This window comes from Barbatula barbatula (assembly GCF_947034865.1).
Source record: "Barbatula barbatula genome assembly, chromosome: 18".
Classification (NCBI taxonomy): domain Eukaryota; kingdom Metazoa; phylum Chordata; class Actinopteri; order Cypriniformes; family Nemacheilidae; genus Barbatula; species Barbatula barbatula.
The window spans coordinates 10,451,903-10,476,951 of NC_136781.1; the positions used below are offsets into that span (position 1 = coordinate 10,451,903).

Below are 25,049 nucleotides of genomic sequence, written 5' to 3' on the forward strand. Positions count from 1 at the left end.
TTATAAATGAATAACTCTTGTGCTGTGATTCCACTCTCCTACTAGAAGCTGGTGAGAGTGGAAAAAGCTCTTTAAATGATGTCCAATAAAGTAATAATTCTTTGTTTGTGATCCTGCCAGTTAAAAGGTCTTTGACACTTGAACAGTGTCAGCTTCTACCCCCTGCAGGATGCAAGGGAAGTCTGTCCCATCATAAAAGCTCCGCTGAGGCTTGTTCCCACTGTGATTTATACCCCTGTAAGTCCAGACAATGACTTTTGCTGATAAAACCAATCACTGTTTAGCTAGACATTTCTTTGTTGTGTTTCAGAAAGATGTACCTTCTTTAGAATGCTACACTGAGTAGTATTACTAATGGCAAAATAGATTGTATTATTTAACAAGTAGGCTATACCGTAGCATTACAATGGCTTACGTTTATATAAATGTTAAGAATGCGTTATTATTTGTCATTGTTACCTAATATTATAATACGACTATGTAGTTGAGTGCACAAACATCACCACTCTAAAACGTTTAATTAAATCAAGAGTAATGTAAATGTATCATTGTTTTTCCGTTGAACACCAAGATCAGCTCATGCCACATTTGTCCAGCTGTCCTGTGATGTTTACGCTTACATTGAACAGTGAATCAAAGTCTGTGCTCTGTCATCTGAGACTTCTGTAAGTGCAAAAACTTAGAAGTTAACAACTAAAGAACTGAACTTTTATAGCTAAACTGGTTGGCATTTATCTTGATAGAACAAATTAAGATCCAACATTTTTCGAATCTTATTCATCAAATGTTAAAGTATTTTAACATCAATAGCCACTTTATCACACAAGGTCACATGCAAAACATTTTGGGTGACCCTGCCAGTTGACGGGAAAGTCTGTGTGCATGAAGACACGGCTGATGTGAAAGGGCACCAAAAACAATACCAACAATGAGTAACAGACCGACCCTTTTGCTGAATCAGTCCTACCGTCTCCTCTGTTTGTGCACAGCTCACACAAATAAGAAAGAACACGTTTGCCTTTCCTGGGATCGGTAAACATCCTCAACACAAACAGCACGGAGAGAGAAGAAAGTCACACCAGCAGGCCAGCTGTACTCTCACTCTGTGTCTTTTGATGTCTGTAGGAGGGAACTGATAATGAAGGATTTTACGTCTTAATTCTTTTAATTATCCGTCTCGGTGGACCATGCCGGACTGATAGAATGCAGAAGTGCACATGAGTGTTTGATAGGTAGTGTACAATTTTTTTTAACTAATCAAAAGGTATTTGTTAATACAGAGCATGCATTGATATTCACTCTTTGCCTGCATAAAGAGAAAGAATGCATCTTTGACTTCACTTTTTCACCATTTTCACTGTAATGGTATAATATGCATACCTGCACACATATATAGACATAAGGCCCAGAGGGTTTCTCCTAACATGCACACTTACAGACCTGGTGCAGGTGCAGTGAATATTACAGCTCTGTTGCTAGGAAGGCCAATGAAAGCAATTAACTCCACAGGCAGTTACGTCCCTCTCATTCAATACGACTCTCCCCCTCCTCAGCCAGACAGCCAGGCATCTGTTTCAGGCTGTAGCTTGCACCCCCGACTTTAGGCTCTGTCTGGCATCCACATGCAGGCCCTATCAGTGCCTGGAGATCACGCAGGCGCATCCCTCCCCCGCTTTGCTGTATTTTGGCATTTGAGTGTCACTTTAACAATCTTCAGCCGTCGAATGTGTCAAATGTTAATAAAACGTACGTGCATGTATTAGATTTTCTCCTTGTTGCCCATCATTTAGAATTTGCTTGAGCTTTGTGTTGTAATTATGAATGTGTGCTCTGGCCTTCAAAGCTGAGAAGATATTAAATGGGAAGCTCAGACTTTTATGATTTCTTTCTTCAGTAAAACACCATAGTAGATATTTTGAAAGTGTTGGTAACCAAACAACAGTGGCCCCCATTGACTTCCATTGTAAAGACACAAAACCATATTTCTCAAATGATCTTGTTTGTGTTCCACATAATTAAGAAACCTAAACAGGCTTTAAAAGAACGTGAAAGTGAATAAATAATGACAGATTTGTTGATTTTTGGTCCCTTTGAGTTGGTCCCTGTTCTCCTAATCAGGTAAACATGGTCATCCGCTTCTAAGTCATAAATAATGTCCTCAACTCATGCATAACATATCTAATATAGGTCTAAAGTACTTTGCTCAGTGAGGCAAGTGTCTTGTGTTAACTTTTCACTTCAGTTCACTCCAAAGTGAACCGGCTAATTGCCCATCTGCCATTCCTCCCTTGTAGCTATCTGGTTCCCCTTTAAGACATCACCTCTGGGGCTGTGTTTGCTTGTTTGTACCTGTCATTCGGGCCTGCTTGTCCACTCAGCATGCCACTTGGTAACATCTTATCAGTTCCTCAAAGATCAAAGAGCCATGGTGATCTTTATCAGCTGATATACCTCCCCTCCTCTACTCTGACTCCATCAAAGTACCCACACTGAGTATACCATGCCTTTAAGCTCTATAGCCCTTCCTCTTCTTATCAACAGAAAGAGATTTCATGACTTCATTCTTCACAGTCCAATAAGGCCTTGAAATAGAAGTGGCCAGACTGGCCCGTGTCTTCACCGTTACATATAGTCCATTAGGGTTAACGGGGGGGTTAATTCAACATTGTAAATCTGCGTTATGTACACTCTCGGGTTGGCTGTAAGGTGTGTCGTGCTTAGTGAAATGGCTCATGTGATTTTGTATTTATTGTGTAATAAATTCAACCACCTTCTGGTGTGGTTCGTGTCTTCAGCTGCTGTAATTTCTTCAATTGTCTCCAAATCAGATTTTATAAAAAAAATGACCCTTTCCTTTTTTCCTGCTATGATGCTTTAGTATACCACCCAAGTGTAATTCAAAGTCAAGCTGACTGAATACTTATGCGTTTAAGGATGAGTAGACAGTGCAGACGGTCTGGGGTAAATCACCAAAGTCACGACCTTGCCCTGACCTGGGTTAAGGAAGTGGTCATGCAGCTCTGGACAAAGCTGTGGAAGAGAGAGACTGAGAGGCCAGGCGGTCGTGCCTGAACAAAAGAGGCCTGCACATTCAGCCTGGGAGTTACACAAAGGCCAGGGCTGCCCCCTTCTCCCCTAGTCACACCTCACCATAGAGCTGGCATTTCACACTGCTCTGTGAACAGCCATTCAATCAAACTACTGTTTAACCTAACCCATTTTTCTTCATTGTGATATCGCCTGGTAAACCGTACTGAATGCTATTCTGTGTTTTATGCATTATTACTATTAGTTTTATACAAGCTCAAAAATTCGCATAATTAGGCTATACGGCAGTCAAAAAGCTAAAATAATAGCATAAATATGTAACTAGATATAATCAATGGATTTCTGCACATAAGCCTTTTTTGGGACCTGATGCACAAAAACCCATTAAAGCATAGTCTCCTATAGTCGGGTAAGGGAATTGTCACATCCATAACAGAATTGTCACATCCACAACACTAACAGTACATATTTCTCATAAATGGATACACACATTTAAATAAAACAACTATTTTGTGGTCTATGAAGAACCACCCCTTCTCCATTTGTTGGGTATTATTGCTTCTTGTTAACACAAAAAATTTTCTCTCTTTCAAAATAAAAAACCCATGGATAGATTGATATTTGCCTTATGTCTGGACTCTATCATTAGAGGTTTAGTAAAATACAGTATTGGCACTAAATACATTCTCTGAGAATTTATAATTAACGTTTTGATGTATAAATGTCACGTCCATTATACTGGAATTGTATTCATAATCTTTTTGTAGAAGACCACCAGTCACTTTTAAATACAATAACTGCAATCAGATGAAACAGATTTATGATTATTCTGCATGCACTGGAAAAGCCCATATAACCAGGTCCTGGCCTGGACCGCAGCCACGAGCAGAAAAATCTCAAGGTTTGATGGGGCCGACTACTCTGTAGGGAGTCAGACGCCCTAAAAGATTCTTTGTTTCAGTCGAGTGCCCTATGGCAAGACCTTAGAGGAGGACTCTACAAGCCCCCCTCCTTGTTACTCAATGGACTGCTCCACCCCATTACCTGTCCTGTCTCTGGATCAAGGTGTGGGGGCTGCATATCAAACAGTCTCGAGCCTTTGATGTTCAGAGAAACACAAACACTGATCTGACCTGAGTCGTAACAGCTTATTTGTCCCCTTTAGTCATTCATAGCCTACTTGTTGAATGTCTATGCCTTCAAAGGCTCCTCTCTGTAGGTCTGGCTTACAGTAGCCATGCTGGCTTTAAGAGGCCTGTGACACACTATGTCGAAGGTCTGGAGGGAGGCCATCTGGCTTCCTGACAGATTTGATATTGATTTATTGGTTGTACATGTGAAGATAGGAGGACACCAGCTGCTGGAAGTCCGGGTTTATTCTAGCACTTTGCCGGGTTCTAAATGAAAATGTTTGCAAAGTAATTTCTCCCTGTGAAGAATTATTAATAGCTGATTTATGACTGAATTTTTTTAAAACAAGTACTAATAGACGTGCCTGACAATTCATTTTGTGCTGGCAAAAACATAGGCAGAAACTGATTTACCTGTATTGTAATATGACTTAAACATAAAATTATAAAAGGATCTCTCACCTAAAAGAAATGTCAAATTCTGAGTGGGTCAGTTTTACCAGGCGAAGGGTGTCGATCCGCTATCTTCTCCCAAATTATTTTAAATCCCCTCGCTACACCCCTTCTGGCAGAAGGCTGTGATGTGACTGTGTTCTTGATAATGAGGTGAGAACTTTATTGCTCTTGTCTCTGGCCTGGCACCAGGTTTCTGAGTGATGGTCTGCTTTCAGTGTGTGGATAAGAGCGCCCTCTTTTGACAATTCACATTCACAACAGATTACTCAACAGGGCAAGGAATAGAACTAAATGTGGATGATTCACAAACTGAAAAGCTGTATTTCCTTTACATTGGGCAAATAGTTGCCTTACATTGTCAAAACAAACATATTCTATTGCAAAAAACATAGACGCTCGGAACATTAAAACATATGCATATATAGAGAGAGAGGGTGAGAAAGAGAGAGTGTAGTATTGCATAAGACAAGTTACTCTCTCTTCCTCTAGCACTCCATTTCAAAGCGAGGGATCAAGGGCAAACTTGCGCATGGCATACAGTGAATGACAATAGCTGTCCCCTCCACACGCAGCCCCCTTAGGTATAGAAAACGGCAAGACAAAGGAACTCTGGAAGTTCCCGGGTTAATAAGTCCACGACACACAGTTATTGAGGGAGTCAGGAAGGACACTGTGAATTCAAGAGGAAGTGTAGTGCCCTATCCTCTATGTAGATCACAGAAGAGGTGGGCAACAGAGAATAAACAATGGCGAGAAATCATGAAAAGATATTTTTGAGGTGCACAAGAAAAGGGTTACTTCAGAGTTCACGTGGTGGCACACGATGTGGCAGTTTTGTTAAGTAGCTCATCCACTAATGGATAAGATCCAGCACTTGCGCACACTTCACGCCTGATCTTTTATACGCATCATTTCCATTATCTTGTGATTGGAGCCGCATGCATGTGATTGAAAGATCAAAGGGATGCTTTATGTCACATACAAAGGAAGTGCCAGGACTTTTACTGCTTCTGAGAGCAGAGAGTTTTCTCATTCTTACTGTGGTATTGTTTTGTCAAATCACAATGACTGTAAATATTGAAAGTGTAAATATAGTGACTCCCGGATGTGGACAATGACTGTATCTCAGTCATTGACTAATCCTGAGTTATGTCTGCTGATCGACAGACAGGTCATTTAGATTGAAATGTCACTTTTGTAATGTTCAAATATCTCGATCGCTATTCTAAGCTGTACCAGCCCCCAACTAATGCTGCGGCATAGGGTCTCTTTTGAACAGACTGTCATTTCCTTCTCGGGGCACTGTTATTCCAGTAGCCTTTGTGAAAAAGCCAAGTGGCCCAGCTACAGACAGGAGGTGGGATCTTCACAGGCAGCTGAGGTTGTCGACTCAGCAGGGGAGGGAGGCGCACATCGTAGGGGGATACAGGCCGAAAACAAACACCAGCCCTAACAGGAAAGAAACTACAAGACCCTGCTGGGAAATTAGGGGGACTCATGTGCTTATTTTCATACATTGAGAGACATGCTACAACGTGGCATGTTTGTTTTCATGAAGGGTTTGAGACAGGAGATGTTTACATTAGTATTTAGTGGATTTAAAGACAACACACATAAAATACACACATACAGTATCGGCCAACTGCTTTGAAAAATCAACATATCAATTATCTTTTATGTATATTGTACAAGTTCAAAAGTTTTATAAGCATCAATTTTTAGACCGATTTGTCATGGAACAGGGACCCGTTTCAATAAGGAGGTTCAAGCAACACTGAGTTAAAATATGAACTCTGAGTTGATTTACTCAGATAATCGCTACTCTGAGTTTGCACTTACCCTGCTTTCTGAAACGGGTCCCATAACTATTTTTACTGCTTTGTGTGGTAAAATTATAATTTAGTTCAGATAATGTGAATTGATGGCCTATAAGTTATGTAATTATTATTAGAAAAACTTTCCTTAAATGCTTTCTTTCTGTAATATGAACAACACTTTACATGTTGTCAGCTAATAATGAAGCAGTTTAGTGCAGAATTTTATGTACTCGGGTAGGAAAACAAGGTCTAGAACGAAAATGTTTTTATTTAGTTAAGGATGATAATGGGTGAGAACTTCAGAGCTCTTGTCTCTGGCTAAGCACCAGTTTTCTGAGTGATAGTCTGCTCCGGTGTGTGGCAAACAGCGCCCTCTTTTGACAATTCACATTCACAACAGACTACTCAACAGGGCAAGGAATGTTATTTGAATGTGGATGATTTACAAATTGAAGCTGTATTTACGATACTTTGGGCATGTAGTGGCCTAACATTATCAAAATAAACATTGTTGCAAAAATATATAAACCTGAAACTTGAGAACTTATGCCTAGATAACTACAAATGTTTTGACTAGCAACCTTAGAACATCAAACGAAATTTTCATTTTCTGTGAATTTTGTATAGAGTTTGTTTTCTGATTTGGCATTTAATTAAAACAATCTAAAGCTAATCCTTAACCAAATGTTGGTTTGTATTTATTGAAAAACTTAAATAACCGGTTAACTGATATTAATTAAAGTATATTAATTATATATTTCTTAATTTTATAGTAATTGGGAGAGTTGAATGATTTAGACAAATACAGCTAATACGGCATCAATAAAATATGCAAACGGTTGGTCTGGGAAAAGACTGCCATCTTATGGTAAAAGATGTGACCTGCAGCCTGTCATAGCGAAACATTTATTGGCCTTAGGAAATGTCTAAATATTTTAAAATGCAGTCATATGAGGATTGCTATATGTTGTCATAATTTATTTGCAATTTGCTTTATATTAGTAGAAATAGTAATTCTTAAACTACGTAAAGCTGTTGATATATTTAATGAAAGTTACACATTAACATGTTCGGTTTGAAGAAATATGCAAACACTGACATCTGTTGGCTTATATTGGTACTTCTAGTATCCCGCCACACCCAATCGGTGGTGTAAAGAGAAAAAACCTGACATTTGGAAGAAATGGCCCCAATAATGTGTGATTACATATTTTCATATGATATCTGCTGAACATATTATTCGGATAAATGCCCTGTGTGTGATATTTAGTGTATTTTTTGTCTTGGGCTACATATCCTCTGATCACACCATCTGATTTGCAGATTTTCTTTAAAACAGAGTGTTACAGCTAGATTGACAGCTGGATTGCATGCAACCAAATTTATGACCCTGGACAACAAAACCAGTTTTATCGGTCAATTTTTCGAACTGTTTTAAACTCTGGAATCTGAGGGTGCAAACAAATCTAAATATTGAGAAAACTGCCTTGGAAGTTGTTCATTTGAGGCGCTGTAGCAGGCCATCCACAAAATGATTTATATTTACGGTAGGAACTGTACAAAATATCTTCATGGAGCATAATCTGTACTTAATTTCCTCATTAATTGTTGTCATAAAATAAAAATCGATAATTCCGCCCCATACAATGTACTCTTGGCTTTTACTAAAAATGTTTCCGTGCTATTTAGACTGGTTTTGTGATCCAGGGTCACATTTGTACACCCCGCCTTCAACAAAATGTGACTTGCCGTTGGATGGCGCTGCAGTTGCAAATGCATACATGTTTGACAAACCGTTAGTGAGATCAGTTCTACGATACGATTGTCATTAACAAATCGCTAGTTTAGCAGTAGCTGCAGAAGCAGAATCGTTTTTGTTATGAACTATGGCCACAGTCAGAAAGGATGACCGACTGACAAGCTCTCAGAGTTTACTATGCGTCGGTTTTGCGGGGATTTTCAGCAAAACGGCAACGTCACCTCTGGAAGTCGTAAAGATTTTGAGTCAAATAGGAACATTTCACTGCAAACGCGGCTTCTTTCACAGCTTTGTTTTTATCTATCAGAATGAGGGACTACGAGCATTTTGGAAGGGTAATATGATTTCCTGTTTCCGGTTGTTTCCCTACAGTGCCATACATTTAGCAACTTACAAAAAGTGAGTATTACACCATTTTTAATACTCGAATGTTCCGTTTTGAATAAACGATGTACACATTTTGTACTGTGCTTGATGTTTTCTTAGATTCCTAAACTGATAATTAACTTTTAAAATCAGCTGTGATGGTAAACAAAGACTGACAGGAAGTTGACGTGTGTTAGCTTAACAGTATTTGAAAGTAACGTTAGGCAGGTGAGAAATAACTTGTATTATGAATTAATGCTGAAGTCGCAGGATAAGACCCGTTTTAATGTGCTTATCGTGTTGCTTTTATGAGAGGCATCGTTAAATTAAATTATAATCTACTTTTGCTACGTTGTATTGGTTTGTATTCATTTATGCAGCTGGGTTTACTCTCGTCCATCGTGACGTACAAATCACGCCTTTACTTACCGGCCAATCAAATGGCTCAGAGAACCTGCGCTTGAAGTCGTGTCGTGAGATATGCGCTGCGCAGATCTATTGGCGAATTAAATTTAAGTATCGCGACAACGATTAGACAATAATGCTTCCGAATTACTCTCGCGGTACGTTGATGCCATACGCCGAACGGTCTGCGCATCGCCGCATGTGATCGAACAAATCCATGATGAATATGAGCAGGCTTAGTAGGTTTTAGTTTCACCCGGCAACGATTATCAACAAGGGTTCATCAAGTTCGCTATCATTATACATGTCACGTGTATCACATGCTGCAGGGCAGGGTATACGCCGGAAACCCAGCCAGCATGGTTAGAAAGACCCGTACATAGCGTTCCAGTATTCCAGGAAAAAGAGAGAGAGGGTGTTATCGGAACTGTTTTGAACACAGTGTTCCTATGATCACAATACAGGATGTGGACCTCTGTAATGCAAATTTATGTTTTTAAAGCTAAATACTAATATATATGGATAATAGGACGTTTTAAAGTCTTTTAAAATCTGAACATTTAGCAGAAGTGACGAGCACTGTTTATACTAGTACTGCTACTGTTAATTACTTATACAAATAGTAACACACCAAAAAGTTATTTATACTGTACTATGGAACCTTTGGGCACAAATACGTATTCTTTATTTGAACTACTTTCTACTTGGCATAATAATAAAGTCATATAAAACTGTTTTATGGAATATCAAAATTGGGCCTATGTGAATAACTAAACTAAATGATATCTTATATATAATGACCTGACTGTCATAATGTTTTTGTAAAAGTATTCACTTAATTCTATTTCTGACAGTATTATCCATCTACACATTGATGAACTGGGTGAAATCTCACAATGGAGGGCCATAGTTGCAGGAGGACTGGCTGGAATATCGGCCGCATTAGCAACATATTCTTTGGAGGTGGTTGAAACGAGGTTTATTGCACAGAATTGGAGAGAACCAACTTACAGGGGGCTGCTGGATTCTCTCTCAAGCATCTACAGAAATGAAGGGATTCAGGCCCTTTACAGGGGCTTTTCGCTAACAATATTAGGTTAGTATTATGCCAGACACAGGCTCAGTGGGCTTGTGATCAGTAGGTTGCCGGTTCTAATCTCAGTGTCAGCAGGTCATGACTGAAGGGCCCTTGAGCAAGACACCTTACCCCTGATTGCTCTGCAGTAATGTGCCACTGTAAAAAAACTACTTGTAAGTCGCTTTGGATAAAAGCGTCTGCCAAATGAATAAATGTAAATAATACGGCAAAAAAAACATAATAATATGCTGCAGAGGTTTCTGTCCCATTAAGCAAGTGCTAAATTTTTCTATACACTGTATTCATACTATTCGTTTTAATATAGCTTAATATGATTAAAGTTCTGGATCCTTTGCTATTTTGAAAGATCATTTGCATCTCCTTTACAAAAGATGTTGAAAAGTTGGAAAATTTAACTTTATACCTCATATGCATTACTGTGCAATAGGTGCAATTCCCTTCTCGGTTGGTTGCTATGCGGTATATGTCAACTTGGATAAGCTGTGGCAAGAACGTCATGTTCGCTTCACATCTCTGCAGAACTTCACCAATGGTTGTCTTGCGGCAGGAGTCGCTCAGACTCTCTCCTTCCCCTTTGAAACTGTTAAAAGAAAGATGCAGGTAAGAATCTTTCAGGGGTAGTGTTGCACTGTAGTGCCACATTTCACCACAGAGTGGCATCGTGGCATCAGTGTCACAGACATTCTATGTGTGCATTAATGACTTGTGTACCTAGATGTGCATTTATATTGTGCATTAAACATTAAAATATTTTAAAACACAAAAAAAATAATAGCATTTGAAACAGTTCACGCAGAACAAAGCATGACGCTGGCTGCTATTAAAGAGCACACGGCTTCGTAGCAGCTGAGAATGCAGATAGTGTCCAGTGTCTGCCTATGCCAAAGATAATATTTCTAAAGATAGCTGACCCCTCACACACACACACATCTAATAGTGCTGCTATATGTATACCACGTATATGTGTTTTTTGTATGTTTTAACAAACTGCAAAACCAGACGTGAAAAATCTACATTCTCTCTTTGGTTAAACTACATTATCAGGAAAAGATGGCTGCTAAATATTCTGAGAAGACTCTCAGTTTGGTGCTAAACAACAGCGTCTATAGATACAGTCAACACAGCCCACAGAACCACCTCAAGTGGGTTCAAGGAAGCATAGGAAAATGTGCTGCAATGGCATACTAGTTTTGCTAGTGAAAGAGAGCCATAATAATTTTATTGAATACAAATATATAGTGAAATATAGGGAAAACTGGTCTTTTATACTATGTATCCTGCATGAGTTTTTTATATGTTGTATTAATTGCAATGTTAATAGTATCATATAGACATATTTGATGATCAGGGAATACTTTTCTGATTTATACTTTAGGCCCAGAGTCTTCTTCTGCCTCATTGTGGAGGAGCTGATGTCCATTTTAATGGGATGATTGACTGCTTCAGACAGGTCATCAAGAACAAGGGCGTCATGGCTCTTTGGAGTGGCCTTACTGCCAACATGGTGAAGGTGAGGTTTATGCCATGTGCTCATGTGATGGCAGAGATAAAAATAACTTTAGCACTGTATGTTTTCTATATGAATGGTCATTTGAGGTTTGATTTTGGCTGCGTATCAGCTGTGAGACTGCTGTTTACACACTTATTTCTTAAATAACAGTTTGGATTGCTCTGTAAAAAAATTGGAGCAACAAGAATGTTTATTGCTTAGCAGACATGCGTTGACATGTACTCTCTGTAGAGGTGCAGTATCTGCCTATAACTTAAATTTCATGTCTTAATGTGTGATTTATGGTTGAAAACACTTTTCTTATATTACAGATTGTCCCTTATTTTGGCCTGCTCTTCAGTTGTTTTGAGATGTGTAAGCAAGTCTGCCTTTACCGGAATGGCTACATAATTTCTCCTCTGAGCTACAAACCTAAACCTGGGGTGGACCAAAGCCTGGGCCCATATGAACTGCAGGAGTTTAAGCGCAACCTCAGAAATAGAAAAGTACAGAGACAACAGAATACATCCATTGGAAACCGCTGGTAATTTGGTTCCTGCTAAACTGACAATATTCTGAGGTGCTATGTGACTTTAATGTATACATTAATATGAGTGTAAGATGGTTTTACTGCCTTAAGCTTGAACTCAAAGTTCATGTTCAATGTGGCACATAGTGCAGTATATATGGTAATAATGAAAAACATTGCACCTGTAATTGTATTTACATCTAATGGGCTGGTTTAGGGATTCCGGACATACATACAAGTACAGTCCATGTTCTGTGGTATCTCAGTCACATCAGACACATTAGTGAACATTTTAGGTAGTATTAAAAATGCACAAGCATTTAATTGTTATAACATTCACTCACTTAACTTTACACTCCACAGCAATGATGTTTCTTTTTTAAGAACTATGGTCAAGAATTGATCATGTCTCAGGAAAAAATGTTAAGAATCATTCAAGAATACAGATCCATGCCTTTGTCAAACAAAGTATTACTATTCTATTAGTTTTTAGCACTCAGGGCGTTTTAAAGGTCTTCAAAAAGACCATGCTTTTAAAGTCGTTTTGGTTCAATTTAACATTTGCTTCTTGGATAGATAATGCTTGAGATTTTAAATCTGCATTATAAACTAATGTGTTCTGCTTATCTGGACACACAGTCCTTAATGGCCCTGACTGAGCTGTAAAAAGGCAGTTCATTCAAAGTGTTTTCATTGAAATACATTGACATTGAATATGTCAGAATATTCTTAAATATGGCATACACATATGTCAATCCTAAACCTGCAAGCACATTGTAAAATAGAAAACAATAAACATCACATTTTTCAAATTCCTTTATTTTCATATCTCAGTTGTGTTTTAATGACATTGATTTTTACAGTATTGGAGGTTTTAGTATTGATTTCTAATCACATTGGATCACTAAATATGCCACACAATCAAAAGTCATGTGAAGGACTTTATACAGGCATCATGACCTTTTATCCCTCATTCACATGGCCTTGGAGATCATTAACTAAAGACAGGCGGTACAGTAGGGACAAATAAGCATGCCATGTCACCTTGGAGAACTGCTACTTTGCTTAAAGCTAAAGGGGGAAGCTGGACAACTCTTGCTAAAGTCAAGGGTCAAAACCAGTTTAACATATATTTGTACGTTTTTAATATATTGAGCATCAATGGTTGTTAACTACTACCTTCTTATGAACATGTCATTTATCGTTACCAAAACTTCCTTTCTTCGTTTATGCTTTACACCCTGGGAAGGCTTAAGGTTAGTCTAACTTTGAGCCATTCATCCCGTCATCACACACAATTGCCCCGCCCCACGGAGTCCATGACGTTGGGTCGGGCGTCCAATCAAATCTTAGAATCACTGCGTACGTTTCATCTCGCGAGAGCAACCTATTAAAATTCTCCTTGCAACTTTTCATTCGGCCATTTCGAATCAGCCGGTACAACACGCTAGTCCTGCAGCAGAGCGGGATTGACCTCTTCAAGCGACGCCTCTCTAAGAACATCCAACAATGAATGAGACCGCAGTATCTTTCCTTAAGGACTTTTTGGCCGGCGGCATTGCCGCGGCTATCTCCAAAACCGCTGTTGCCCCCATCGAGAGAGTCAAACTGCTGCTTCAGGTAAATTAAAATATACACCGTTAATTTTACGGGATTATATAATCGGAGATGAATTAAAACGAATGTGTAGTTAAAAGGAAATGCGACTGGAGAAGTTTGGTACAGTTCTTTGACTTTAAAATAAGTAACGTTTTCGCGTTTAATCTACTTTAGTTATACGTTTAATGGGATATTCGCGTAACCGTTACAAAGATTCTGATGTTAAGATTGTCTTAACTAACGTTAAAAGATTGCGCGTTAATTTACCCACTCTTCGATTTAATTTGGTAATTTGATGTGATCGTTAATATTTCATTTGAGAATCTACTAGCGTTAGGCCTTCGGTGCTTATCCGTATGTAACCTTTAACTACCCCTTCTAGGGAACAACCTGTGAAACGCCTTGACCGACAACCAAGTGGAGGTTAAATAACGGGAATTTGACGGATATTGTTAGCGTGTTACTCTATAAATAAAGTGCGATACATCCGTTTTTTATAAAATGCTTTTTATTGTAACGCCGTAACCCAGCATCCACTGATCTTGCCAAGGTCGCGAGAAGGGGAGGCCTGCAAGTAGCTAGGCCTTCGTTGCTAGCTAACAGGCTAACGCTCGCATCTTCGAACGACCGCTTAACGTTATTACTTTTTTCGAGAGGACGGCCCTCTTCAATATTACATCGCGTTTTTGTACTTTTGTATACATTTATTAAGTGTCGTGAATAATTCTCAGTACACGCTTTGGATCAATTTTAACAAGTTTCGTTCCGGATACCATTTTACCGGAAGAATCACTCATTTAAGCCCTACCGGCTTTTTCGTTCATTTAGCTTAATCGCATATCCGAGGTTCCTTCGTGAGTTTTCATTCTACTGACTTGTTTTCTAGTGCTATAGCTTAATAAATACTGTTTTCATGGTCAGAAATATTTTAGCATCATCAAACGGACCAGTTTCATTGATATGACTTGGATTATGTATACGATTAATCACTTTCTGCTGTTTACAGGTTCAACATGCTAGCAAACAGATTACCGCGGATATGCAGTACAAGGGCATTATTGACTGCGTGGTGCGCATTCCCAAGGAGCAGGGCTTTATGTCCTTCTGGAGAGGAAACTTGGCTAACGTCATCAGATACTTCCCCACCCAAGCCCTCAATTTCGCTTTCAAAGACAAGTACAAGAAGGTCTTCCTTGATGGTGTAGACAAGCACACCCAGTTCTGGAGGTACTTCGCCGGTAACCTGGCCTCAGGTGGTGCTGCTGGTGCCACATCCCTCTGCTTCGTCTACCCTCTTGACTTTGCAAGAACCCGTCTTGCTGCTGATGTTGGCAAAGCTGGTGCAGGGAGAGAGTTCACTGGTCTTGGTAACTGCTTGGTAAAGATCTCAAAGTCTGATGGCATCAAGGGTCTTTACCAGGGCTTCAATGTATCCGTGCAGGGTATCATCATTTACAGAGCCGCCTACTTCGGCATCTATGATACAGCCAAGGGTGAGTTAACATTGCTTTATTTTTTGCAACTAGTTTTTTCTGTTATTGTAACTAATGTGTGTTCTCGTGTATTTAGGTATGCTGCCAGATCCCAAGAACACCCACATTGTTGTCAGCTGGATGATTGCTCAGACTGTGACTGCTGTCGCTGGTCTTGCATCTTACCCCTTCGATACAGTCCGTCGTCGTATGATGATGCAGTCTGGACGCAAAGGAGGTCAGTTTCTGATTATAAGCTATTGTTAACGTCATGTTGACTAGTTCGTTCAAGCAGATAATTTAACCATTTGCCTTTTTCTTTCGTAGCCGACATCATGTACAGTGGAACTATTGACTGCTGGAAGAAGATTGCACGTGATGAGGGTGGCAAGGCTTTCTTCAAGGGAGCCTTGTCCAACGTTCTCAGAGGCATGGGCGGCGCCTTTGTGCTGGTGTTGTATGATGAGTTGAAGAAGGTCATGTAAACTTTTCCTGTCCACCATTCAATGTGAGATGTTTTACTGTAACATATCTTGTACATTTGGAGGGACTCAAATTCCGCCTTATTTATAGGGACCAACTAGTATGTCATTACTAGTTGTACAGGAGGAAGTTGTTTTTGTGGTTTTATTTAACCCACCCCATTTTTCCTTTTGTTCCCCGTCACCATACTGTCATTCCCTGAGCGAAAGAGTGCCAGGTACTGAAATCTACCTGTTTTCCAGCCGGTCTGTTTTTAGTCATCAATAAAGACTCATTGATCGAACCTATACTGTAACTTGTCTTTGTTTTCTTTCAACCCATCTGCTATATCTTTAGGTACTGCCAGTAATTTTAGCAGTTATGTTTTTTTGGCTTTGTGTATAGAGCATTGGTCCATCATATAGGAAGGTGTAATACCTTGTTTAGGTAGGAAGAGACGCAGTATTAATGTGTAAGAACCTTATATAGATTAAAGAAATACTCACAGCGTCTTTAGATTACACCACAGATAGTGGTGCAGTGATGTTTATTCGAAGACTCACTCTAAACATGCCTTGACTGGTTTCTGGATGTCAAGCAGTGTTTTATTTCCTTCGGTGCAACCTCATACCCTTTTGGCCCACGTAAGAAAGAATTTGGGTCTGTCCCAAGAGCAGCTGTGAGGGTCATGTATTACACTTCAGTAATTCTGTCCTGCTATACTGATGATTGACCTTAGAAGCTGTCTGTGTTGCTGGACAATAAAATGTCACTTCTGAATTTGTAGTGTCTATTTGTGGTGAATATCTTCACAAACTTGCACCTTAACCTAAAGTTTACTTTAAATGGCAAATGTAAGAATTGGGTGACGGTAAATGGAACACTCCCTGCATTTTGCAGGTGGTGAAAACAAGCAGATGTCAATGTAAAACAGGATTATGCATATCTCAAGAATTTTGTCACATACATGGTTGTATAGAGAATATACAATCAGCAGTGAAATGTAAATCAGGTCAGCTCCAAAGACAAAATTATTATAAAAAATAAAGTTAAACGTATATGTAGTCTACCTAAAGCTTGTATGTCTAAACGGTGCAATATAAATGACCAAAAGGCGCTCGAGAAATGTATCCTCGCACCAAAAACCTCTTGGTGACCCTCTTGGTGGAGCTTAGCCTGGTTGTAAATTAGCACACTAATCCGTCCTTGCATCACCTTCAATTTCTGCATGCCTCGATGCGAGTTGCTGGGTGTGGTATTACATAAGGTTCAGAAAGGATAAGTAGTAAATGGTGGTCAAATACACTCAAATAACTATTCTTGTGGAAATGTCACTATAACTATATGCACATATCAAGATGTATAGGTAATCTGACAGTTTCGTTTGCTTTAGATGTGTAAATATCAGTTATACACAACAGAGCTAACAAATGTTAGGTAAGAAATGTCATGTTTCCTCTAATGTGGCAAAAATCATCGTATTTGCGTTAACAGCTCTCTGTCGATTCTTGCATAATCGGCATGCTTGAACTACTCCTGTGACGTAATCCTTGTAGGCGGTTCATTCTTGCGCTGGCTGGCAGCAGCTACTTGGATGTGAAATGATTTGTAACACTTTAACCATCGGGTCCTATTTTTATGGGTTTGACCTCTGGCCAGCAAGCTGGGCAGGTCGAGCCGTATATCATCAAAGCACCGCGAGGGCGATTAAACGGAGTTTGCTTACAAAACGCTCTCGCGGTACTTTGACGTAAAGTGTAAATCGGACTGCGTCTGCGCCGAACGGAGTGAAACACGCATACCTTTAGCTCTGTAACCGTAGGTTCTAGTACATAGCAGATGCCCACTGACAGCCAGGGTCCTCTGCTGACAGGATCCTCGATGCAGCTTAATTCATCCAATGTTTAAATAGAATTACCTGACTGTGTCGGTAATAATCACACGTAAAACCGCAAGTGCAGCAGTTTCTCTGTTCTTGGGCATAACGTAATCATTCTAGATATAAATGAAGCTTACGTGTGCCACCTTGCTGTGAAGATGGTTCATTACAGATGTTATGCATGGAATGCAACTATTTTGAATTTTTCCCTAAAGAAAAACGTGCTGTAAGATGACAAATACGTTATAAATATACAGGTATATGTACTATATACATGTTACAGAAAACTTTTCACATTTTAAAAATAAAATACGGAACAGCGTAAAGCACAATACGTTACAGGTAACGCTAAGGGGCATAAGAATAAGCAGACGTTCCAGGAAGAGTAACGTTAGACACGACAATTTATATTGAACCAATCACATTACAACCGCAGGTTGCCTCATAACCCTAGTAGCTTATCTTCCGGTTCTGAGTACAACGCATCTGTTTCAATGAAAACACAGGTCTGGTGTTGCTTTTGCATGGACAAATGACGGAATCTCTTTCGGAAATTGGACCTTTTTAAAGATGTACACTTGGCGGTGCTTTGTCGCCGTTGTATTAATGCTCGTTTGGTACTTTTCAGCGTTTGGGCAGTTATGGACACAGGCGTTCTTTTGTTTTTTAAGCTTTTTCAATTTCTATTTTAAAAATCAAGAACGCGAAACAAGTACTCAGACGGATGATTTAACGGAGGAAACGACACGGCAGGTAACGGTAAGAAGTTTCATATATGAAAAGTATCGTCACGGCTCACTGTGTGTTGTATATAAACGAAGGTAGAATGATGACACGGCAGAGAGAATCTTGCATTTAAAAACGAAATGTAGTTTAGCTTAATTATTGTTATGATTCTTAATAATATACTGTAATGAGTGAACTTGCCTTTGAACTCTTTAAAACATGACATCTTTGCATAAAACACTTTCCTCGTAGAAATAGATATTATTGTTTCTCAGTTTACTGTTTAAATCTACATCTGAAAAGTGTTTAGGTAGTGAAGGTGTCAAGAAGTGTCAAGAATATGGAGTGCACTAGTAGGCCTATAGTGTATAGCTGAAGCCTAACATGGGGCTGCAGATTTCACATAACGGGATTTCTAGGGGGAAAACGTTGGCAAGTATGTAGGTTTTACTTTCACTTTCCTTGTGTTTTCTTTTCCTTATATTCGCATGAGGATCTTGTTAAAGGAGCAAATCTTCTACTGCCCTCATTTGTGAAGCTGTGTGCACTTCATCTGAGAAATCATCAGTGAAATTACTGTAGTGTAATCCCTTCCACCTATAATCCTCTGTTTCAGACAAAGAAGGGAAACAGTGATGAGCCCGATGCTACCGGGACGGGTCAAAATTTACCTCAGACAAAGCAATATCCAAATGTGCAGAGGTCACTTTTTCAGGGTAAATAATCCTTTTTGCGTTCAAAGGCATTATGCCCTATTTGCATGTTAATCATGTCTGTAGATCAGGACCGAAACATTTTCATTGAACCATGAAAAATGTTTTTGGTTGCTTTGATGCCGAATATATCTTTGTGAAGAAGTTTTTGTGAATAAACCACAGCAATTGAGCACTCAACATGTGTTGTATCTTTTGTAGTGTTTAAATGTGCCTATGCGTACCTGGTCCAGCCCTGGTACACTGCCCCAGAACTTGGTGATAGTCAGCCCTTACACAGGGCACTGCAGAACGAGTTTAACCTGGTTGTGGAGAAAATAATATGTAAGGCCAAAAACGTTGATCTGTCTGCCACCAGTGTGGGTTGTGTTCGGATCTTGACTCAGCACCTTCACACTGCAAAGCAGTCAGACGGGTGAGCATGTGCTTGTCTGTTTTGTCATCATAACCTGCTTCCTCAAAATAAATTCTCTGGATATTTTCTTGTGTTAAAGAGTGTTAGTTCATTTGATAAAGCTATTGGGATAGTTGTAATACAAACCATAAGTACTTTCCTTTCTAACCATATGACTTATCACATGGTGCAATTCTAAGAAATACTGTAAGCAAATGATTTGCCATTTCATGTCATTTGAATACAGTAAAAATACTGGACTGTGTTTTTGTCTGTGACTGTTTAGTTCCCCAGTGTTCAGCTCAAGGTTTGAGGAAATGGAATTTCTCAGAACCTTCTCTGAAGCCCTGGTGCGAAATCTTTTCCCCGAATATCTCTGGCAACCAAAGCTTTACCAGTGTTTCCTAACGGAGATTGTGGCCACAAAAGGTTAGTTAACGTTGTACTAAATTCTTCCCAATAATCTTGCTACTGATCAGAACATTCCACTTAGCTATCTGGCATCACCATTTGTGCCATTTACAGTCTTGGTTCAAATGGTTGTTTTAGGAATTATCTCCACATGCTTTCACTGCACTTGTTCCTTCACATTTTGTTCAGTTGAAAGACCTCAATAACAAAGCCATCCATAAAAACTGAACATGGGGGGGTGGAATATCGCCCACTGATGAAAAACTACAGTTATATAAGCTATACTGTTTATATATATTCATAATATTGTTTTTTTACATGTTTTTTTATTTGCTTTTCATAAGAATCTTAAAGGGACAGTTCACCCCAAAATAAAAATTTATTTTCTCACCCTCGAGTTGTTACAAATCTATAAATTTCCCATTTGTGATAAACACAGTGAAATATATTTGGAAGAACGCTTGTAACCAAACAGTTCTTTGACACCATTGACTACCATAGTAGGAAAAATTACAATGGTCAAAAGTGCCCTAGAACTGTTTGCTTTCCTACATTGTTCAAAATATCTTCTTTTGTGTTTAACAGAACAAAGAAATTTATAAAGTATTTTTCTATGGTAGTCAATGATGGCCAAGAACTTTTCCTATAACCAACATTGTAAAGTTCTCATATTTACAGTAGGTCATGTTTTCTGCCAAATGCCGCTATAAACTTGACAAATGTAAGTTAGTATACTATATCATGTATTTTCTAATAACACACTGAATATGTGCCAATGTTAACACCCTTTTTTCCATCTGTAGCGCTTGATGTGCTTGTGACAAATCTTTGCAATCCAGACAACTTAAATCAGATGGTGGTTTTGCAGCTGGATAGAGTAACCCCTAAAAGCTCGGTTGAAGACCTGCTGAACTCTGACAGGGAAGGTACACCTTCCTCCACGGCTAGTGAAGGAGCTGAAGTGTAAGTTATCTCAACACAAAGTATTTAGTAAAATAAATCAAATAGTTTATTTCTGGTTTTAACATGCTGTCTTAAAAAATTCCAAAGATTGACAGATGACACAGAGGATAGCAGGTCTGAAGAAACCAGAGAAAAGAAAAAAGCTGGTGATATATTTCTATGTTTGATTACTGAGCTGTGTTTTTACATAATATATTGCTTTTTTGTTTGTTGAAAGTTACTTTATTTGCTTTATTTGCTTTTAATTAAAATGTCTTGTTCGTTTCTCGTTACCAAATCAGGCAACAGGATCAAAGAAAGATTTTCGAAATTTGTTGATAAGGTCAAGTCAAAGCAAGCCAAAAAGAAAAAGCTTAAGAAGGAGCGAGAGCTTTTGCATAGGGCTCTAACAGCACGCAGACCTGCTGTTATAGAAGATGATGGAGGTAGCAGCAGAGAGGGATCCATCAGAAATAACACAGACACTGACTATGTGAGCAAACCACTGAAAATAATTGATATTTTATTGCTTTATTCTTTATTTTCCAACAATCTTTATTTTCCTTATTTTGCCTGTGTGTTTTTATGTTTCTAAAGGACAGTGATCTGGATGTTTGCACAACAAGTTTTCAGGTGCAGGAGGACAGGATGGAGTTTAAACTTTCCTACGAGATGTGGCGGGTGGGGAAATGGGCAGTCCAAGTTAGAAACGTGAGGCATATTTCAGATCAGTGATAAAACGAAACCCTTTGCCATTTGTTTTTCAGTAAAATAAAAGAATTATTACCTTAGGTTCAAAAGGAGAATGATGAGTTGTGTTTCACGGTTCACTTGGAGGAGATAAATAATCCAGAGAATCTCCACTGGGATGTGAGAAAGACCCAGTCAGATATTCTTCATTTTCATAGTCTCTGGCAGGTGAGAGAGGAAATCAAGAACAAGTGGTCTCCATTATTACTTTCTCTAAATGTTTTAATATATACTGTAGGTTCACTTTTTGAAGGTATGTGTTTTTTTAAAGGATACATCGGCTTTACCCTCTATATCTACAATAGTAGAAAAATCTAATAGGCAACTTGATGACGCATACACAGAGGAAGTAAGATCAGCTTTGGAGCACTTTTTGCAAGTAAGATGACATGGATTTACAGACATTAATTTGTGGGAATTTTTTGCAAAACTTCTAACTTCATTTTTTGAATTCAATTCCTCCTCAGGAGCTAGTTTCTGACGCACAACTTGGTCACAATCAGCCTGTATTCCAGTTCTTGTGCCCTCTTGCACGGTTACTGAGCGAAGAGGAACAAGATGGAGGTGTGTGGGGTCTTCTGAGTGGACTTGCAAACTTTCTCACTCCTGGCCAAGATGAGGAAGAGGTAAATACAGACTTGTAGTTTGGAGACTGATAATAATCTACATTTAAAATGCATAATATACAAATATCAATGTAAAATATAGCCATTTCAGATCACTTGTGAGGAAATATAACTTAAGACGCAGAAATATTTAAAGGGAAAGTTCACCCAAAAATGAAAAGTCTGTAATAATTTACTCACCCTCAAGTTTGTTCTGATGAACACCGAGAAATATATCTGGAAAGATGTTAGCAACTCGGGAGGGAGTAATTCAGGACAGAAGTTTTTGGGTGAACAATCCCTTTAATATGGAGTCTGCTTAAATGTGAAAACACCTTTAAACTGCTGCTTGCAATGCATTTTAATTCTACAAACACCCAGTACTACAGCACAGTGTACAACTGTTCATTGAGAATACTGCCACCCTGTGGTAATCCAGGAAACCTAACCTTATCATGTTTTTCACTATACTTTTTTAGTCTCATAACCTCAGAAGGGAAGATAAGCTTGATGAAGCAGGAGCCCCAGTAAATAATGCCACACCGAATCCAGCACGCCAAGCCTGCACTTACACAACTGAAGAGCTGGATGGAGGCATTACGGAAGAGTTAACGGCTGCAATCTTCAGGTTTCGGACCCTTCAGGAATCCGAACTGCATGTTCAGGACCGCAAACAAATATCAGATGAACCTGGAGTGGTTTTGGACGGGGAGAATCTTGCTGAGAGCTTAGATATCTTTGTTAATAGATCAAAGTTAATAACCCCTACTGCACACTCCAGTGACGTCCCAAACTTAACCAGTAACTGTAATGAGGGTTTACAGGCTGACACAATTGATGGCTTTAGAAGAAAAAAGGAACAGTTTACACACAAAAAGTCAAATGGATCACAAAAGCTCAAAGGAAAAGAGAAAACTGGAGAGACGGCCAGTCTACCACAGGTACAGAAAAAAGAGCTAAACCAGACCAGTTGGGAGCAGCTTGAGGCCACCAAAGCCATTTTTGATTTATTGAAGGAAATAACTGGTATGATGTGACTTTTTGACTTCTCTGATCTTTAAGAAGTTAAAAACTAATAAAAATATCTGATATTTTAATATTTCTTCCTTAGGTAACTCATTCTTCATTAATATATTTGTGGATGCTATTTTGAAACCCTTCATGCCTTTGGTAAAAAAGTAAGTTTTGTTTCTTTGTATTCTGTGTTTTTGTTGTGTGGCCAGATTTGTCTCCTTTTGTAGATTGCTAGCTTTTGAGCACAGCATTCAAATCTTGGCAACAATGTTAAAATGTGAAATAACCTTTGTTGCTGTTAATGTGAAGATCTGCATACAATTTCTTCCCATACAGAAAAGTGAATAGTTTTTTAAGTAAGCTGAATCCAACAGAAGCTCAGATTGCATCCTATATTGACAATTTCCGGGACAGAATATGGCCAGATGGAAACATGCCTCTCCGACCACCACGTCAATGTGAGGAAAAGCTTGAGACCAAGGAAAGGGCATTGCAGCTCTTAAGTTCAAGATGTATGTACGATACTTATGGTTTAAACATGTTTATGATTTTGATTTCTTCACATATGCTTATGTTCGGTAATTTTGTGGGGGTTTTAGATTCAAAATCTCTAATCCTGAAGAAGTGCGATGTGGAAACTGTGTTCAAGATCTTCCAGGATACAGACGGGAACAAGAAACTGCTCTATGTGAGAGCTCTATTATTAATAATATTTAGCAGTTAAAACCTATTCTAAATGTTTTTCCAGAATCTTGTTTAATTTTTTTTCTGTTTATACTCCTAGGAACTGCTGAAATATGTTTTAAGGGAGTTCCTGCCTGGAGAGCCTGCCTTTAGTACAATAACTAATGTTACCGTGAATGATTTTGTTTCATAATACAATCTTTTTAATTTTGTCTTAAATTATTTCTCATTTTTATAAATGTTCCTTAAATGCATTATGATATACCTCAGGCTCTTTAACTAACCTTTGTTGCTGTAGATTTTAAGTTATTTACTGTGTTCCAAATTTAAGTCACATTTTAAACTGTTCACATCTCTATCACTGTGATCTCACTGTTTGAAACGTACCATTACATTTTTCACTTTACCGATTTGTTTTTTCTTTTTCTTAAAAAAGAGCACAGGATTATGTATTCAGGACGAAAGATCTTAATGACCACGTATTTACAATAAGACTTGTAAATATTCAATACTGTTGAGGACTGTGAGGAATGTATTAAAGGGCTAATAAATATATTTTACTACTAATCTCGTATCGGATTTCTTGTACCATGATAAATATCACGATTAAATGAAATGCAGTTTAGTTGACCAGTCACTCGGATTTACACAACATACCTGCTTACCAGTTACATTAAAGCCATTCTCACTATACCCTTTAGGGATGGGCGATACGGCAAAATGTTCTATCGATACAATACCAAGTAAATACAGGGCCAGTATTAACGATAATTATACTTATAACGTTTAAAAGCATGCATTTAAACATACATGTTCTTTACTTCAGAGTCATGATTTATGTGGTGAATGCATCATCAGTATGCTGAATCAGCATACATTTTAATAAACCCTTAAAGAATTTGTGATTTGTGTTCTCAAAGTGAAAGTATATTGCCATGTGTATGTTAAAATTAAATAAAGGACACATTTTAAATACTTTTAAGCTAAATTAAAAATATTTCTATCACTGCAATGAACTAAATGTATAGGCATGAAATCCACACCAAATGATAACTGGAGAACAACATTTTTAAACTTAGATTTTTTTGTACAGAAACAATATAATACCAAATAACTCCCTTAACTAATTCACTAAATGTTTTTGTAATTAAGTCGATTAAGTAATGAATCCGATACCAAAACCCACGTTGTTATCGATACTATCGATATTAGAACCGATACGCCCATCCCTAGTGTACCTACCACGACTGTCAAACACATGACGTAACTATGTTGGGCGGCTGGAACTGCGTTAACTTGA

General features: G+C 38.5%; 3 protein-coding genes across 6 annotated transcripts; all 3 read left to right on the plus strand.

Moving 5' to 3' along the window:
- Window positions 1-8,200: 8,200 nt before the first annotated feature.
- slc25a43 (solute carrier family 25 member 43) lies at window positions 8,201-13,377 on the plus strand. The gene is made up of 5 exons (XM_079479686.1): window positions 8,201-8,609; window positions 9,836-10,077; window positions 10,508-10,680; window positions 11,456-11,590; window positions 11,902-13,377. Exons 1-5 carry the CDS (start codon window positions 8,338-8,340, stop codon window positions 12,115-12,117), a joined length of 1,038 nt encoding a protein of 345 aa, XP_079335812.1. The 5' UTR covers window positions 8,201-8,337; the 3' UTR covers window positions 12,118-13,377.
- Window positions 13,378-13,447: 70 nt separating this feature from the next.
- slc25a5 (solute carrier family 25 member 5) lies at window positions 13,448-15,939 on the plus strand. Its single transcript, XM_079479687.1, has 4 exons — window positions 13,448-13,718; window positions 14,704-15,190; window positions 15,267-15,407; window positions 15,497-15,939. The coding sequence occupies exons 1-4, from the start codon at window positions 13,608-13,610 to the stop codon at window positions 15,652-15,654; spliced, it is 897 nt and encodes a 298-aa protein (XP_079335813.1). The 5' UTR covers window positions 13,448-13,607; the 3' UTR covers window positions 15,655-15,939.
- A 1,909-nt stretch (window positions 15,940-17,848) lies between these two features.
- On the plus strand, window positions 17,849-24,315 carry LOC306907916 (uncharacterized protein). Of its 4 annotated transcripts, none has more exons than XM_079480429.1 (16): window positions 17,849-18,269; window positions 18,853-18,952; window positions 19,151-19,364; window positions 19,630-19,772; window positions 20,558-20,717; window positions 20,805-20,863; window positions 20,999-21,189; window positions 21,294-21,407; window positions 21,489-21,614; window positions 21,718-21,825; window positions 21,914-22,072; window positions 22,531-23,077; window positions 23,163-23,229; window positions 23,402-23,577; window positions 23,665-23,753; window positions 23,850-24,315. In XM_079480429.1, the coding sequence occupies exons 1-16, from the start codon at window positions 18,081-18,083 to the stop codon at window positions 23,940-23,942; spliced, it is 2,535 nt and encodes an 844-aa protein (XP_079336555.1). In that variant the 5' UTR covers window positions 17,849-18,080; the 3' UTR covers window positions 23,943-24,315. The 4 variants fall into 4 exon arrangements, with proteins under 4 accessions (XP_079336555.1, XP_079336552.1, XP_079336554.1 ...); XM_079480426.1 differs by having other exon boundaries at window positions 17,855-18,269; window positions 21,700-21,825; window positions 23,850-24,314; XM_079480428.1 differs by having other exon boundaries at window positions 17,904-18,263.
- Window positions 24,316-25,049: the final 734 nt, after the last annotated feature.

Bases quoted from the DNA above. Each gene is read 5' to 3' on its own strand.
- slc25a43 (XM_079479686.1), top strand. From the start codon at position 8,338: ATGGCCACAGTCAGAAAGGATGACCGACTGACAAGCTCTCAGAGTTTA. The intron at 10,681-11,455 runs GTAAGAATCTTT...TTTATACTTTAG, and splicing joins CTGTTAAAAGAAAGATGCAG to GCCCAGAGTCTTCTTCTGCC. The intron at 11,591-11,901 runs GTGAGGTTTATG...CTTATATTACAG, and splicing joins TTACTGCCAACATGGTGAAG to ATTGTCCCTTATTTTGGCCT.
- slc25a5 (XM_079479687.1), top strand. From the start codon at position 13,608: ATGAATGAGACCGCAGTATCTTTCCTTAAGGACTTTTTGGCCGGCGGC. The intron at 15,191-15,266 runs GTGAGTTAACAT...TCGTGTATTTAG, and splicing joins CATCTATGATACAGCCAAGG to GTATGCTGCCAGATCCCAAG. The intron at 15,408-15,496 runs GTCAGTTTCTGA...TTTCTTTCGTAG, and splicing joins GCAGTCTGGACGCAAAGGAG to CCGACATCATGTACAGTGGA.
- LOC306907916 (XM_079480426.1), top strand. From the start codon at position 18,081: ATGTACACTTGGCGGTGCTTTGTCGCCGTTGTATTAATGCTCGTTTGG. The intron at 20,718-20,804 runs GTAAGTTATCTC...AAAATTCCAAAG, and splicing joins GCTAGTGAAGGAGCTGAAGT to ATTGACAGATGACACAGAGG. The intron at 23,078-23,162 runs GTATGATGTGAC...TTTCTTCCTTAG, and splicing joins TTTATTGAAGGAAATAACTG to GTAACTCATTCTTCATTAAT.